This window comes from Esox lucius, chromosome 10 (genome assembly GCF_011004845.1).
Source record: "Esox lucius isolate fEsoLuc1 chromosome 10, fEsoLuc1.pri, whole genome shotgun sequence".
NCBI lineage: Eukaryota > Metazoa > Chordata > Actinopteri > Esociformes > Esocidae > Esox > Esox lucius.
This window is the reverse complement of record NC_047578.1, coordinates 20,500,553-20,517,712: the sequence shown is the minus strand read 5'-3', so window position 1 is coordinate 20,517,712 and position 17,160 is coordinate 20,500,553. Positions and strand designations below refer to the sequence as shown.

Here is a 17,160-nt window from a genome sequence, read left to right as displayed (position 1 = left end):
AAGTTCATGTGTTAGTTACCTTTGAAATTCAATGTGTAGACATGGCAACTTCTGTATACACTGGCCAAAAATTGTGGAATACATCTTTAAGGCAATTGTTGATTATGGAAAGTCAGTTTAGACATCTGAGGAAAAGTGTCTACTATGGCAAACATCTCAAATAAAATGGACAAGTTGACACAATTTTTTGTCTTGCATTTTCTCATTTTTTTAACACAACCAGGTGTGACTCTGGACCCTATTCTCTATCGGCTATTATGGGACCTGCTTTGTTTGGCAGTAGGCTACAGTTCAGTTTAAGCATGTTAACGACATTGCAAATCCGTCGAAAAAACTGCTTTTCCTTTTTAGTTTTGAAGTGCTGGGCCACATTTCAGCGCTCGGCAGTTTTGACAACGGTGCTGATCTCTATGCCACCTAAATGTCAAGAGTATTCTCAAATAAATTATACGAATGAAAAAATCTATGTATTTCCAAGTTTTGATGTAAAAATGTGGTGTCTTTAAATGTAGTGGCAGGGCTTGCTAGGTCGAGGCAACCCTGGTCATTTTTTTGTTGGCCGGTCTGGATGCTCTGTCTGGCATTTCGTCAAAGGTGGCGCGTGATGGGTTGTTTGCAGGACATGGTGGGAAACCAATCATACCATATCAAATGCATTCATAAACAACGGAGAGAGAGGTTCGATTGTTGGGATAATCTGGCCTGGTTTATGTGCTTGTTTGCAAGGTGCACATCCTAAACGGTAAGTTTTGTTATTGTAGACAGCCTCGTTTTAGAAAGCTAGGCAGCTAGCTAGCTTTACATTGAAAGCTTCAGTGCAAAAGTAGTGGAACAAATGTAAATGAGCGCATGTAGCTAGCTTACGTTACCTATGCTTTGCCATTCGAAAATTACAACATTGTCGTTTCGGTGCTTTTCCATCAAACTAGATTGTTGACTAACATGCTTGCTTTGCTAGTAGCAAGCTGTTGTCTGCAAGTGTTAGCTGATGTGCATGCCAGTGCTATGCTAACTAATCTAGCTAGCTAACTATTTGCTTTTCATTCTCAGTTATTTTGCTATTCATGTGGCAAAATATTGATAATCTAGATAAACAGTAACGTTAATCATGACGTTTATTAGTGTACCTAAGTAGCTACTAATCAAAGCTAGCTGTAGGCTTTATAGTATGTATGAACAGTATTGTTTGTTTCATTGACAAAATATTCATATTTTAGTCTAGGAGTGTGTGTGTCTGAATTTTAGCCAATTCATTGTTATAAATCCTTTGTCGAGTATTTACAATCCTGTCAAGGGGTTTTGGTAAAGTGCTGGACTTCATCAGACATTGTGTTCCTGCTCTATAGGTCCAACAGTATTCTGGAGTTACTGCAAATACATAAAAACAATAACCTTCTGACAACCTAAAATGAGTACTGGCACCTATTTCAGTCTAAGCCAAGCACTAGATTAATTGATTACCCATCTGGGGGAATTTCATACATGACTGATGTTGTTTGTGGAATGTAACCCTACTTGTTTAAAACATGCTTTTAGCCAGTGATGAAGAATAAGTATTAGTTTCATGAACACTTTCTATTTTTCTTTATTAAGACATTTCACAAAATGTGTTAACAGTGTTTACATGATTCCTTGAGAGTAAATTTTCCACTTCTTCAAAAACCTAGATGCATTCTCTGTCCACGGGGCAAGGCTGTGGCAGCAGCTCCAGCGCCCTGTCTGGCTCGGTGGTAGAGGTGTGTTTCCCCAGCGCCCAGGCCTCCGTACTGGACAGCCTGAATCGCCAGCGTGAGGAGGGCCAGCTCTGTGACCTCTCCATCCAGGTGCAGGGTCAGGTGTTCAAGGCCCACCGCTGCGTTCTGGCTGCATCCTCACCCTACTTTCATGACCAGGTGTGTGTCGGTGGTTCTGCCTGGTGGTTCTGCCTGGTGGTGCGTTGGATAAACAAGACTGAACTTAATTTATCTACTTTAGACGGCATTTGGAGTCACAGGCAGTTTGTGGAGCATGGTGCTTGTAATACAAGGTTTGTGGGTTCGATTCCCAGGGGGCCCAGTATGAAAAACGGTATCCACTAACTATTAAGTTGTTCTGAATGAGACTGCTAGATGCCTAGAATTGTATATGTTATGCAAAGTTTTCATCCAAGATCTGTTTTACCATGCAACATTTGCCTCAGCAACTTAAAAGTCTGTGTTTCCGATGTTGTCATCTGTCACTTCAACCTCACCAGGTGCTCCTGAAGAACATGGCCACCGTCTCCATCCCTGCTGTCATGGACCCACTGGCGTTCGAGAGCGTCCTGAGCTGCGCCTACACCGGCCAGCTGCGCATGCTCCGTGAAGACATCGTCAACTACCTCACCGTGGGCAGCGTCCTGCAGATGTGGCACATCGTGGACAAGTGCACAGAGCTCCTCAAAGAGGGACGGGTGGGAGGGAGTGGGGGCGCGGCCCAGGGGGCAGTTGGGGGTGCGCAGGGGAACCCTGGATGCAGCAGCAGCTCCCTGGGGGCTGGAAGCTCCCAAACTGGAGGGAGCAACACCCAGTCAGCCCCTCACCCTTCCAGTCGCCCGTCCCTGAGTGAGAGCCAGTCCCCCAGCAGCACCAACTACTTCAGCCCCAGGGAGGGCACCTTCGGAGTGGGCGCGGCGGCCACCGGAGCGTCGGGGGAAGGAGGCGTGAACTCCACCCGTAGCTATTGCACTCCTACCGGAGAAGAGGCCTTCCTGATTGAAGAGGAGGATGAAGCCGAGGAGGGAGAGCTCCTGTACGATAGGAAGCCGGAGCGAGGGAGCGGCAAGAGGAAGAAGACGACGCCCATCGCCGACCAGGAAGTCGGTGTCAGCGACAGCTTTGGGGTGTCGTCCTACCAGGACGGAGACACCTCCCCTCTCCAGAAGCGGCCCACTTACAGCCAGCCCAGCATCATGCCCCGGAAGCAGTGGGTGGTGGTGAAGTCGGAGAGGCCCCAGGACGACGACCTGATCGTGGTGTCCGGAGAGGAAGGGCCCGATGAGGAAGAGGAGAGAGAGTTGGAGATGTTGAGAGAGAGGGAGAGGACCTTCAACATATCCAATGTCAGGACTTTATCGGGAGAGATATGCAGCAGAGAAGACCGTGAAATGGAGACGCAGGTTAGTGAAAGCGTTGAGGTTGACTTTTGTCCAAGGCTATTCAACGTTGTAAATGACCTGATGGATAACTATGTGACACTGATCTCACAATGAGACGTTTCCCTTTCTGTATTTCTGATTCGTAGCCAAATTTAATTACTTTCTTTCCCAGGTGGATTACTGCCAGTCTTCTGAAGACTACCTCAAGTTTGACAGTGATTTGATGGACCGGACGTCTCCACAGCACCTCCACGACAGCACCGGTCAGAGCGGTAGCAGAGCCGCCTCAGCCCTGTACGGCCAAGTCCAGTCTGCCGCTAGATCTCAGCTCTTCCCCATAGACATGCAAGGCAACCAGATCCTCTTGTACAGCCAAGCCTCTCTAGACCCCTCTCAACCTCTGGGAATGGGAGGTGGTATGGTTGGGGCGTCGTTTAAAGGGCCGAACATGGAGCACGGGGCGGTCCATTTGTCGGCGCAGGGGGGTTTGGGTGGCGGCCTGGACGGAGCGGACGGGGGAGGTCCTGGGAGTTCGGGCAAGGTGTTCATGTGCCACTGCGGGAAGACCTTCACCCACAAGAGCATGCGGGACCGCCACATCAACATGCACCTGGACCTGCGGCCCTTCAACTGCCCCGTCTGCGCCAAGAAGTTCAAGATGAAGCACCACCTGACGGAGCACATGAAGACCCACACAGGGCTCAAGCCCTACGACTGCCACGGCTGCGGCAAGAAGTTCATGTGGCGCGACAGCTTCATGAGGCACCGGTCCCACTGCGAGAGGCGCGGCGGGCCGGCCGACAGGAGCGAGGGCGGCGGAGTTTCGGACCGCTCTGACGGCATGTCCCCGCAGCACCTCCCCCAGCTCTACCTGTCGACGCCCGAGGCTGGTCAAGGCGCCAAAAGCGGGACCTCGCTCTCGCCCCCGCATCATTCCGGTACAAGCAGCAGCAGTAATGCGGCGGTCCACGGCCTGCAGGGTCAGGGTTCGGCCACGTTCGGCCTGGGGTCCGGCCGGGTAGGTTGCGAGGAGGATGTGTGCGAGGTCAGCGCGAACGATAGCAGTGTCACTTAGCCTAACGGGGTTGACGACATGCTAGGGTTTGAGTCGAGGGCTTTCGCTGAGGGGTTCCGATGCTGCGCTGGGACGTTCCTCCCTCGGGAATGGCCAGGGACCATTGTACAGTTCAGTATACTCTTACATGTCTAGTTTGTCTGTTGGACTGTTTTGTGGCACACGGTGTGTCTGGTAAGAAAACCAAAAATCGATAGATTTTACTCACGAATGATTCCTGGACATAGAGGGTAGTTGTGAGTACAATATTAAGCATTTTCTGTCAGACAACGAGTGCAGTTCAAGTGATAGTGGTAGAACTGCCATCTTGTTTCACAGGATACCTGCCCAGGCCGTCTTCTAATTCCGTGCTATGGTAAAGTCATAATGGCACAGTAATATGGTATACACTGATGAGCCAAAACATTATGACCACCTGCCTAATATGCTGTTGGTCCTTTGCGTGTTTGCAAAAACAATGCCAACTCGCAAAGGCGTGGACACTGCAAGACCCCTGAATGTGTCCTGTGGTATCTGGCACATTAGCAGCAGATCCTTCAAGTCCTGTGAGGTGGAGCCGACGTGGATCGGACTTGTTGGTCCAGCACATCCCACCGATACTCAATCGGATTTGATGAACTTTAGTGTTATCTGCTTCACCTGTGAGTGGTCTTAATGTTTTGGTTCAGTCTATGGTACAGTAATACTACAAATATATCCTATATCAGTTACTAATCTACTATTACCATTGATAGGTGTGGTCAAAGCTGTACAGTGTATGGTGTGTTTACAAGTGAATGTCGTCATGTCAGCAGGATGTGACAGCATAAATCACCTAACAAAAACTGCCAAATTCTAATGCATGCCTTGATAGTGGTGGATTACCATTAAGAGTAGGGTGGCTAAACAAACAGGTCACTCTTCGTTTTGACCCAGGTTTTCCCTTCTATGAAGGCTGTGGATATTATATTTTATATGCAGAACTACCTGCTGGTTTTAGCAATTAGCTGAAGTTTTGTTTTGTGATGCACATGTGCTTTTTCTGTCAAACAGTTGGTAGAATTAATGATGTTGATACTGTATATCTGAGTCATGATTGCCGCACTTTGAAGGAAATTGTATTTCAAGTGAGCTTAAGCTAAATATATAATGACTCAGATTTGTTTAAATAGATTAATAACAGGGAATATAGAACTATTTAACACTAATTTATATACTTCATTTGACTGCCTTACTAGAACTTAGCGATTTAGTGCTCCTGGTCATTAGCATTGTATTGACAGACTGAGAGTGAAATCTTGACTCCCTGTTGGTGCTTGGCTGCTATTTGGCTGGGTTTGAAAGGGAATTCCATTGACTGTTTCAAGAGGACTATTCAGTTCAAAAGTTCTTCATTTCATAGCATTTATATCACAATAAACATTATCTTTAGGATGTTTATCTCAAAGTTCATACCGTTGTTCTTACCAGCCTGTGTTCAGTTGTCATCTTTATAGGACAAATACCTTTTAAAAAGGGAGTAATGTAAAGGGGGAAAACAATTTAAAGAAACCTATTTGTAACTTCTAAATAGTGCATATTTTTAACATTTTATTTGATATTGAACACTTGTTGCGTAAGACCGGAGTTGATGCCCAAGTTGTTAGACATAACTGTAGACCAAGTACATTAACGTTACTAATCTGTATCTTAATTAAACAGTACCTGGTGCAATTTAACAAAAAGTGTTTTGTGTAGTATTTGACAGAATTCTCTTCGAATGTACAATTCATGTTTTACTTTACCTTCTATATGCCTTTAATGACACTACCTGAAGAGCATTCAGCATGGTGCTGGTTTTGAGAGAACTTATGCAGTACAACCAATCTGAGGTATTATGTAATCATGTCAGCTATATTAATGTCTCCTGTACTGTACCTGCACCGTCTGGCCAGTTAACAACCCCTTAGTGAGAGGAGAAATGATGAAAGTGATTCTTACATCAGGTGTGTTAACAGTACTGACTGTGGAGCCTTAAATGAAAGGGTCTACAAAGCACTTTTATTAAATCAGTTTATTTAAAGGAAGGGGGGGGGGTCTTGTCTAATTTTATGGAATTTGTAACAAGGGAGACCAATTCATGTTTTTGGGAAGTGTAAAAAAAAGTGTGAGATAAATCATTACCGCTCTTTGCAGTGTCAAGCTAGAGGAGTAATTAAAGTTTTTTTTTTTTATACAAACCAACCCAAACACTTGCCAACTAAACGCTCAGAATGACTTCCTCCTAAAATCAACACCCATCAGCCTGAACACATCCAAGTCAACGTGAATTGTTCTTCAGGGGGTCCTGCCTGACTGAACTCACTGTCATACATGTCATGTCGAAAACAAAGCATTTCCAGGCTGTTGAGAGGGATGCATCTATGTTTGGAGTCTCCTGAACACACACGCGTAGCCACCAGGTCCTGCTTGCGTACTATTCAGCGGACCTAGCAGAGTCATCCGGTTGAAGTGCATGTCCACAGCAACATTAAAGGATCCATGATATCATGTTGGTGTACGCATCACATATCGTCTCTATAAATCTAAGATACAGTACTCGTGTGCTCGACTGAATCGTCTTCTATTGCCAACAATTTAGCATAATAACAGACACGCAACCATTCACCCAGCTAGACAAACACAAAGGACAAACTCTGAACGAAACATAATCCTACTGAACTCTAAAATAGAAAAATAACGTGGCTTCACACTGTTCCCTCCCCACGCTTTGAGACACTGGGCAAAATTAAATGGCACATAAATATAAATTGTAAACACGTTGGCGGTAAACTACCACGTCCATCGCCAGTTGAAGTTTGCAATGAAAAGTTAGTCCTCTTTTTCCCGTCAGAAAATTGATCCATTTTCAAGAGCTCACATCGGCAGGCACTGGTTTGGAAGTCAAGAGGCAGTAATGGAACAGCCTTATCCCAGATCAGTCTGTGCAGCGTAAACACATTGTTAGATTAACAATGGAAAACCTGAACACCCAAATAGGGTAAGGGGGCAGAGGTCAATCAGAGTCCGACAGGACGATCACTTCGTCCGGGTCACACTGGGTGGCCACGTTGATCTGAAAATGACAATGAAAATGTACAGTGTTTAAAAAGGAAAAGCGGAGTCGAGGAGCGTTCATGTAAAAAAAAAAAAAAAAACGTGACGGATATTTGATTGGGTAATACAGGGGTGAAACGTGTTTCTGTTCTAGGGTAAATACTCTCAGCATATGCGGACGAAGATGTTGTACTGTGGTGAGACCTGAACATCAGTCGCCGCCATATAGCCTCACCTTGTTTTTCTTGGGAGGCGGGGTGGACTGGGAGCTGGTGACCGCCTCCTGTGTGGGGGTGGTGGAGTCGGCCTGCAGGGGGCTGTGTCTAATCACATCCGTGTCCAGAGGGATGACACTACAGACGGAGAGGGAGACAATTCACTCAGGCGCCCACACTTGGAAGGACAGGGGTCTTGCACTGTTTGTTTTTTTGGGCTGCCACAGCCTTACCTCTGACTGTGCCTCCTCAGGTCGCCGTTGAGAGACTTCCTAGGCAGCACGTCTTGGCCTGTCTTTCTTTTTCGGCCTTTGGAGGCGTCTTTGGGACTGGGCGGCCGAGGGCTGCAATTGGCCGATCTTGTTTCTGTGATTTTAGTGCAAGAGTCCTCGTGGATGGTAATCAACACGGGCGACGGTGGCAGGGATACCTGATTGGGAGCAGCGGGGGAAGCGGAGGAGTCCTTAGTGTCCACACTGGTGCTTACGGACAAAACTGAAAGGTGATTGGAGGAAACCACGTCTTCGCCGTTGTTTGTGCTGGACGATTTGCTCCCTTTGTCTACCTCCATCGCCTCTGATTGGCTGGGGCTGTCCGTAGGGGAATCGTCCGCTAAGGAAGAGATCAGCGGGGTGTCGCCCAGGGAAAGGGGGCTGATTCCTCTACAGTTTTTATCGTCCTCCTTGTTCTGTCCTCCGTCTTGGTCTCCATCGCTCCCCCCACCCGCCTCATTCTCACTTTGGTTTGTTGTCTCAACCTCATTGATGTCGTCCTCCTCCTCCTCACCTTCTGAAAAAAGAAAACCCCAAATCATTTGAAACCAGCTCTTTATTAATTTGACTTCTGCAAGTGCCAAAACCCAGGAAAAAAGAAAACTAGTTAAAACACTTGAAATTGGGGAAGGCCGTCATCTTCACCTGGCCCCGCTTCTGCTTTGCTGGCCTCGATCTCCTCCTCGATGTCAGGATCAGACGACATGTCGTCTTCGTCGTCCTCTTCCTCAGCTTGTTCCTCAACCTCCTCTTCATCCTCTTTACTCTTCAGGGGATTTTCATCAGCTGGGACTGCCTCCTGCTCCGATGACTTCCATTGAGGTCAGAATTTAAGGTTTTTATTTATTTAAAGCTCATCTCTGGTAACTAACATTATTCTCCTCCTGGATCTCCTACCTCTTTCTTCTGGCGTTCTCTTTCTAGGCGTTTCCTCCTTTCTTCCTCCTCTGTGTCATCCTGCTTCAAGGCGTATTTGGCGATGACCTGGTCCAGGCTGGAGAGAGCCACCTCCCGGTTTGCGCGCAGCTTACGGGCCAGTGTAGGGTCCACCAGAGCTGGGTCCATGGCTGGTGAGAGGAAATACAAAGAAAACAATAAGGAAGTTGGAGAATTAGTGACCTAGTACATTTAAAGTTTTACATTTTAATCAGCAGATGCTTTTATGCAGAGCGACTTACAGCGTAGATTTTAAGATCAAGTACATTATACTCAATGAACTAGTAATCAGCTAAAGTCATAGCTGGAAGAAAGACAATACAAACAATAAAAATAGCAAGTTTATGTTCACAAAGTATTCTTTATTGGGTATTCCACACTACTGACCTGATATGCACAAAGCAAACTACTGTTGATATTCTTATGAAACTGAGTCAATTCGCCAATTCCCAGCTAGGTGAAGTGTTGTTCCTTTCATTCTTAGAAACACAGACGAGCAGCATACTTACTGAGCTTGTAGACGTCGGTGAGGTGCGAGCCGAAGTTGTAGACCATGTCCAGGTGGCGTCTCTCCTGCAGGCGGTTGCCCGTCTCCCGGAAGGCGTCCTGGGCGATCTGGTTCAGCTGCTTCTTGGTAAGGTTGAGGCCGTGGCGCTCGTTGGCCCGGCGGACCTGCTGCAGGATGTCTGTATAGTCGGGGGGGTTGAGCTGGGCCTCGGGGCTGTTGATGAACCGCTGGATCTGGGGAGGGGCCAAAGTATATTATCATGACAACCAACCAGTGACATTTACGTCAATTGAATAGCTGATTGAATGTGTTTTAGTGGACACTTGTTAACATATTTTTGTTTACCGAGTCCTTGATTTCTCTCACAGTGGGATTAGTTATAAAGCTTACTTTCCTCCATCGTCTGTACATGAAAAAGTAAAAACTATAAAATGGTCTTGATATAAAACATAAGTACAAAAAAAACCCGTCACAATAGCCTAAAATTGTCACAATAGCCTACTAACTATAAAGTGGAAAAAGCCTGTGTTCTTGCTGAATGTGCACCAGACAGTCCACAAAACTCAAGTTACCGCACACAAATGCATACATTTGCTTAGTGGCATTTTATTTTTTAAAGAACATGACATAGAATTCATGATGTTAGTTGGCGAGCATCGTTAAATCCGGTGCTTTGAACAAATCACAATTTCAAGTGTGCATCTTTAGAATTTTGACTGCAATATTTTCCCATAATTTGCTAAGCGAAGGTGAAGCTCTTTTTTCCAGCTCCAGTCCTTGTGTGCACAGCTGAAGGATGCAATCCGACATCTGACCAACAGCTCGCGACTTAATGTGTTGATTACCTTCCTGTTGATCTCGGGGTAGCGCGTCCCTTCGTATGGGATCTTCTGTTCGATCACTCGGCCTGTCAGGCTGGTGCAACCCTTCAGCTCACAGAGCTTATCGTAGATCTTCATCATCTATGAGAGAGCGCTTTATTAACACTTCTGTTGTTCAAAATACACATTTTAACCTGGAAAACTCAGTTCCCATAAAGAGTTACCACATCAAATATATTTACTATGTGACTCATGCAAGAATCAAACAGCTATAAAGTGGCAGGAGCGTCACACCAGCTGAGCCACTGGAACTAATACGTCCTTCTGAGGTGACAACCTGACCTTGCGTTTGAGCTTGTGCTCCTGGATGTAGCTGGAGTCCTCCTCCTCCAGCTCGCTGATGCTCAGCTCCTTCTCCTGCAGCCGCTGGATTTCATCATTGTACATCTTCAGCAGATTCTCCAAGTAGGCAATCTGAGACAATGAGAGACAGATGAGAAATGCCTGCTGTATTGTTTCTGATGATGAACGATCAGAGGGAAATATGTTACAACACCAATCCAACTCATGTAAACCACTGAGGGTGACGGAGCAGCTTTGGGATTGGAAGAAGTCTTGCTGAACACTGTCCTTCAACCGTGCTGCTGACCTGTCTCCTGGAAGCCTTCTTCGTCTTCCTCTCCTTCTCATCGTCCACCGGCGCCTCCTCCTCCTCCCTCGTCGGCTCCTCCTGCTGCCCAGAGGTCGAGGGTAGCTCCTCCGCCGCCGCCTCCACCTCCCTCTTCTCCCCCGTCGTGGGCTCCACCGCCGTGACCGTCGGCCTCCTCTTGGCCGAGTGCTGCTTGAGGACGGTGCACAGCTCGTTGATGTAGACGAAGGTCTTGGTGCGGCGGGCCTGGGCGCGTGTCAGGCAGCGGCCCAGCGTGTTGCGGAACTCCACCGACGCCAGGAACTCCGGCGACGCCTTGGCGTGCTTGGCGTGAAGGAACTTCATGACCTCTGGGCAGTCTTCCGTGTGAGCTGAGCAGTACTCTACAAACTAGATGAGGTGGGAAGGGGGTGTGAGTGAGAGGGGTTCAGGGGGACGTTTGGACACAGGGTATAAAGATTAGTGGCATCGTTATAATCAGGTGTGTTAGTGCTGACCTGGGGCAAAAAGCCTGCACACACTATGAGTTTCCAGAAACACTGATGTATAATCGCCTGCAAAGACTGAAAGCCACCGCAGTTTTCCCATGATGCGGTACCACTGACTTCACCTTCCTGACATCCCCACCATCCATCCATGTACCTTCATACCTCAGTGAAGAGCTTCTGGTTTTCCGCCTGAAGGACATGGGTCTCTTTCTTCGCCGTTGCGAATGGAGATTTGGTGATGTGAGTAGGAGCGGGCTGTTGGACTTTGGGGGGAGTGCAGTGATTGGCTGAGGAAGAGGGTTGCGGCCTCTCTTCTTCCTCATCATCATCCAGGATTACAATGCTGTCCATCACTGCTGCCGCCATAAAATAGGGACAATTCTTTGCTGAGGGAACAGAAGTCATGATTGAACATATTCTAAAGCAATGGTTTTACTCTGCCTGAAGTACCCCCTACATTTACCAATGAGCCTAGGGGTTTCATATCTTCTTAAGTCCCCTTTTTAAATAGGCCGGGTACCCACAGTAGCCTGGTTGGGTCCCATTGTTTCACAGTAACATAACACTTACTACCATCATCCAATTTAATACCTAGATCTACTTTAGTTCGCTGCTCGTCGATCACATTACACAGTGTTCGTTTATTCTACTATGTTTTGAGAATGACACAATGTCAATGAGGCACAAGGACAAACAATCTGAAAAGCTACTGTGCCTACTGTGACGATAATTTATTGTAAACATTTAACCTTTAGCTTTTCAGATAGGAATCTAAAACTATCATTACAACACCCATTACTTATTCTTAGTGGCCATAGAGCGAAGTCATACAGCAAATGCACCAACACAGTAACGCTAACTTGCTGGCTAAGTACGCGTTACCTACTACGTTTAAGTAATGTGGACTGTTCCGTACTGTATTTGATTAAAAGTGATGGAGATAATCAAAACTTATTTCAGGACAACAGTCCATTTACTAGATCGTTTATTATCACCGACACTTGAAGCAACACCCTAAGAGCCATTGTGGTGAATTGCCTTTTTGGCTAGCTATTTAGCGCGCTAACGTCAGTTAGCAACAAGGTACAGTTGTAGTTGGCTAATCAGGAAGCACCAATCCCTAACCTAGATAAAGTAATATTATGGTATGACATACACAAAACTTAAACAAATACTCGTACTAGCTGTAGGAAATGCTAATGCACATACTAGTGTTTAGTTCTAGGCAGTTGTTAGATGTCTAGCTATGGTCAAAACAATGATAGTCAACTTACGCGCTCGACACCAAAATTTCTCCCACTGTACAGGCCGGGAACATTCAAGCCATCAATTGGTAGACCGCTGGTTGTCGCTTAGTATCATCGTCGACCATTGGCTATTCACTTTCGTCTAGTTTCACATGTCAAGTGAATAGTCCAAACAGTGTAAAAAAAGCTCAAGTCAGCTTTATTTACTGAACGTTGTTATTTTGGTTTTTTTCTGAATGAAAATAAACATGAATACAACCAAGCTTTTTGTGACTTTATTTTGAGATCAGGGAAAATGCGAATTCAGTTGAGCTACTTAATTGAGTGTACAACATATTAAAACCAAATAAAACCCACACCATTGTGTCAAACTGTGCATAAGCTGCTCTGAGAAAAAAAAACAATAATGATAAAAACATCTTAACTTCACATTTTATGACTAAAATTAATCAATAATCTATTTGGAAGATCTCAGTCCTTAAAGTTGTTTCCATAAAACCCATTAACATCTCTCCCATGATAGTAGGAATATAAAACTTATTTTAATAATGGCATATTATACACAAACAAGTCAAAAGAAAATGTAAACAATACAGTGGTACACTTCTATGTTTTTAGTATACAAGCAATTCTTTTCTGCCATTTTTTCCTGAAAGACACTTCTTAAAATGAGCTTTATATTCACTAAATATAAAAACATTTATATCTGTAAATCCTCAAATGTCATTTGAGAAATTACAGATATACAATACTAGGGACTAAGTTTTCCAAAACTGTGGGCTAAAAGAAAAAAATCAACCAGACCAATGCTACATCTCTGCCATTTGTGAAAGAAATCTGGTTTTCAGGTGAACTGATCATGATGAGAGGTGTATGTTCTGTTGCACCAATCCAGTTGAATGGCACAATTTCATAGATGTTTCTGCTATATAGACTATAAAACACAAAAAAAACATTACATCTTGAAGTTCCAGCTTGGTTGTGTCCTTAAAACACTAACAAGGGAATCCACATTTACTTTGCTTTCTGTAAAAGGGGAGAGGATAAGGATGAGAACAATGTCAGAGACTAACTAAACTGAGAAATGTACTGTACTATTACATATAAAACAGTAATTCTGGCGGTGAAGTTTTAACAACCAGGCTACAGCTTTAGAGATAACAGATTTGGGCCTGTTAGCTAGGAAATTAGTTCAGACTGAAAGCAAAAAGAAATGCACGCCTGGTTAGTCGGAGTACAACCATTCAAAAATGACAACAAAAGCTGCAATAAATAAATTACTCTATCAGAGCCAACAGAGTGTGTAGCTTTTGCTTTCGTTTTCAATTTGACAAATGTACCTAGATACATTTTAATAACATGTAAATCCAATGTCTAACAACATTTATAAAAGCACATTTACCTTTTCGGCATCTTCTGACCCTATAGAGGCAAGTAAGAAGATTGAAACACAGTAACGTTACTGCTTCAAGGCCATTCTGTTCGTACATTTGATTTATATTGCAGTTCAGACTGATTTACCAGAGCTGATGAATGTCCAAGAGATGACCTTGATCAAACCATAGAGACACAAGGCCACGGCAACCATCGCCATGGAGTCCTCAATGGAGGGAGCACTGACACCTGATTGGAGGAAAGAGGCAACAATTGGAAATATGAGACATTTTTAAGATTGGGGATGAAATCAACTCTAATGATAGGACCAGTCACCCCTAACAGCAGATACAGGATCAGATTCTCATTACCTCAGTCATAACTGACCCTGAATCCGTTAAAAGGAGCTATATCCTCCAGTCCTAGAAAGCAGGTCTACTGAGTCTCACCGATGACATTGAGGGTGGCCCTGGTCTACTGAGTCTTACCGATGACATTGAGGGTGACCCTGGTCTACTGAGTCTCACCGATGACATTGAGGGTGGCCCTGGTCTACTGAGTCTCACCGATGACATTGAGGGTGACCCTGGTCTACTGAGTCTCACCGATGACATTGAGGGTGACCCTGGCCCGCCGGGTTCCTCCAGGGTGGACGGCCACACAGGTGACCTCCCCCCCACGGCCCAGATCCAGCTTGGCCGAGTCCAGCTGCAGACGGGTTGTCTGACTGTAGGTGCCGTCTGGGCCCTGCCTGTGGCCCGATACGCTACCCTGGCCGAGGGGCCTGACATTGCCGTCCATCTCCATTAACTCCCAGTGGAGCTCCAGGGAGAGGGGGGAGAAGCCTGACGCCTCACACTGCACCGTCACCACCTGGCCGGGCACAGAGAGAGGGAGAGGGGAGGGGAAAATGGAGAGGGACGGAGGCTCTGGGAGACAAAGGGAGAGATAAGAGGGAAGAGAAGATACCATTTTCAATATTTACAGATCATGTACTGTTAGAAAAATGATTAATGGTAGCTAGCTTCAACAGAATATGTACAAATACACAGAAGTTGAGATTCCATCAAACCACACTGAAACAAACCCAGTTGACATTTCAGTTCACGTTCATCCTCCCTTACCCACTATTTCCAGTTCTACAGCCACCTGAGCCAGGATATAGGGGAGGTACACCGTGCAGATATAAGTTCCTGAGTGGCGCACTTGAGCTTCCTGCAGGATCAGTGATGCGTTTCCTCTCTCGTGGAGGGCTGTAAAATCTAGCTCCGCCCCCTTTTCCTGGGTCTCAGCCAATCGGTCATTCTTGCCGTCGTAGGCCAGGACCAGACGGCCGTCACCCCTGAACTGGTAGCGCCACTCTACTGTGAAACCAGAGCCAGAGAGAGGGGAGGAGGCCTCGGCCCAGAACCCACAGTCTAGAACCACCCGTTCTCCGAGTCTGGAACGGACCACTGGTGTTCTACTGGACACACTGAGCAACACTGGGAGAGAAAGAAACATTATCATTTGACACTACATCTGTGACATCATTGGTTTTTATGATTACAGTTGGTATGTTTACTACTCTGCTAAATGAATGCCATTTGGTGTCCATCTGCATCCCTTGTGTCAGTTAAATAGGAGCAGTCTAACTTTTACAACCATGAACAAGAAGAATGGTATTCCATAGCGCTCTTTACCAGCTGGTTCCTTAGTTGCTGTGGGAGCACGCATGACACTGGAGAGGCTCAGCTGTCCATTAAGGCCCTGCAAGCTGGCAGAGTACCAATCAGCTTGCAGGTAGATGGGGCTGTGGGCGGAGTCTGTGAGTGAGACTGTCCATTGGACACTAGAGGGCTGGGGCATGAAAGGGTTGATCTCACACTGGGGCTTCTGGACTGAGCCCTCTGGTGGGTGAAGAGAGGAACTGCAGAAGGTGGCTGCTGGGTCTGAGGGGAGAGGATGGAGGTTTAGTCAATAGGAATTAAACTTTCAATCAAATCCAATGTATTATCAGCAGAGATAAAAATGTCATTTGGCTGTGTATGTTTTTTTTTGCTTGGGTGACAAAATTGACTGATTGTACGTTTTACCATCATTATTATCATTCAAACTGGTCATTATTTCTAAACACTAAAGAAGTCTGATCCAGTTGAATATAATGTGTAAAGCTCTGACCAGTGATGTAGTAGAGTCTATCAGGGTTGATGTCTGTAGATGGTCTCTGCTGTGACTCTGGCCTTTTCCACTCTGGGTCTGTATTGATGTACAGTAATGACTTCTCCTGGCTCATAGCAGCAGGGAAGCCTCCACCTCGACCAGGTCTCTCCTGGACAAACCAGCACTCCAGAACAGGACAGCTTGTCCCATAGACTGTACAACAGAAGGATGAGAGTTGTGGTTGTATGAAACCACAGATGGAAAGGTAAGATGGAGGTTATTGTACATAGGCCTATTAAGGATGGACATGAAGAGGCATTCAAAGGAGCACATAGGTAAGAGATGCTTGGTACTAATACAGTGAAACAAATAATTTAACTCTATTACTGAAATGTATTAAAATATAACTATACAAATACTGAATTGCATGCATAATAATGTTATGTTGTAGAGCTGTTTGACATTTTAAAATAAGATATTTTCTCATTTTGCAACAAAATAGGCTATCATCGCTGCTGTCGAAATCTAGTTAGAAATCGACTTCGATTCTTACAAATCGTATAAATTAATTTGTCATATTGACTAGCCTATTCTTCATTGACACTAAATAAAAAACACTACACCTATATTCAAATGCTGGACCTGGACAGCTGGATGTAAATACGCTAAGTTATATTGCCCACTTTACCGTTCGTGAAGTAAATAAAGGCGATTATGGAGAGTTTATAAATAGTTGAAATATCAGCCATTGTGTTCTTCGACTGTGTCCGCGACTGTTGTGTAGTTTTAGTTGTTATAGCATGTAGAAATACAATATTATCTTAGGACTTCCCCGCAAATCCCCAAATAACTCTTTCGCTTTCATTTTACAGATAGATCCTGACATGCGCATTGCAAAATGAGCTGGATGTGGTAAAATTGTAGGGTAATTGATTTAAAAACGTGTTGTGACCAAATTAATGGTGTTAAAATTCTGCGATCTTGTGCAAATTCTGCGTTATCTAATATCTCGCACAAAGAAATTCAACACGGTCAACACGTTGTAGAACACTCACATACGTAATACACTTGCCGTTAATTTCAGAACATAAACACAAGATGGCGCTCCAACATTACTTTTAAAAGCGCATCAGAAGGGTCATCCAAGGACAATTTATGCCACAGGTTCGACAGAACCAGTTCCACGGAGGGCTGAGTGTCTACAGGTTTTCGTTCTTACCTTGTACATGATAGATTAATTAGGTCACTAACTGGTTAGGTTCTA

General features: G+C 45.2%; 3 protein-coding genes across 4 annotated transcripts; 1 reads left to right on the top strand and 2 right to left on the bottom strand.

The window, feature by feature from the left end:
- Nucleotides 1–347: 347 nt before the first annotated feature.
- Nucleotides 348–5,887, top strand: zbtb22b (zinc finger and BTB domain containing 22b). The gene is made up of 4 exons (XM_010901437.5): nt 348–742; nt 1,668–1,892; nt 2,234–3,136; nt 3,288–5,887. The coding sequence occupies exons 2-4, from the start codon at nt 1,668–1,670 to the stop codon at nt 4,188–4,190; spliced, it is 2,031 nt and encodes a 676-aa protein (XP_010899739.5). The 5' UTR covers nt 348–742; the 3' UTR covers nt 4,191–5,887.
- Nucleotides 5,888–6,187: 300 nt separating this feature from the next.
- Nucleotides 6,188–12,479, bottom strand: daxx (death-domain associated protein). Of its 2 annotated transcripts, none has more exons than XM_010901439.5 (11): nt 12,408–12,479; nt 11,296–11,519; nt 10,646–11,035; nt 10,339–10,470; nt 10,021–10,137; nt 9,177–9,408; nt 8,629–8,798; nt 8,377–8,542; nt 7,693–8,248; nt 7,480–7,597; nt 6,188–7,263 (listed from the first exon to the last, which is right to left on the bottom strand). In XM_010901439.5, exons 2-11 carry the CDS (start codon nt 11,497–11,499, stop codon nt 7,204–7,206), a joined length of 2,145 nt encoding a protein of 714 aa, XP_010899741.5. In that variant the 5' UTR covers nt 11,500–11,519; nt 12,408–12,479; the 3' UTR covers nt 6,188–7,203. The 2 variants fall into 2 exon arrangements, with proteins under 2 accessions (XP_010899741.5, XP_010899742.5); XM_010901440.5 differs by lacking the exon at nt 12,408–12,479 and adding an exon at nt 12,343–12,370.
- A 160-nt stretch (nt 12,480–12,639) lies between these two features.
- On the bottom strand, nt 12,640–16,770 carry LOC117594955 (tapasin-like). The gene is made up of 8 exons (XM_034294605.1): nt 16,585–16,770; nt 15,915–16,109; nt 15,437–15,685; nt 14,879–15,238; nt 14,360–14,683; nt 13,902–14,003; nt 13,783–13,802; nt 12,640–13,406 (listed from the first exon to the last, which is right to left on the bottom strand). The coding sequence occupies exons 1-8, from the start codon at nt 16,643–16,645 to the stop codon at nt 13,395–13,397; spliced, it is 1,323 nt and encodes a 440-aa protein (XP_034150496.1). The 5' UTR covers nt 16,646–16,770; the 3' UTR covers nt 12,640–13,394.
- Nucleotides 16,771–17,160: the final 390 nt, after the last annotated feature.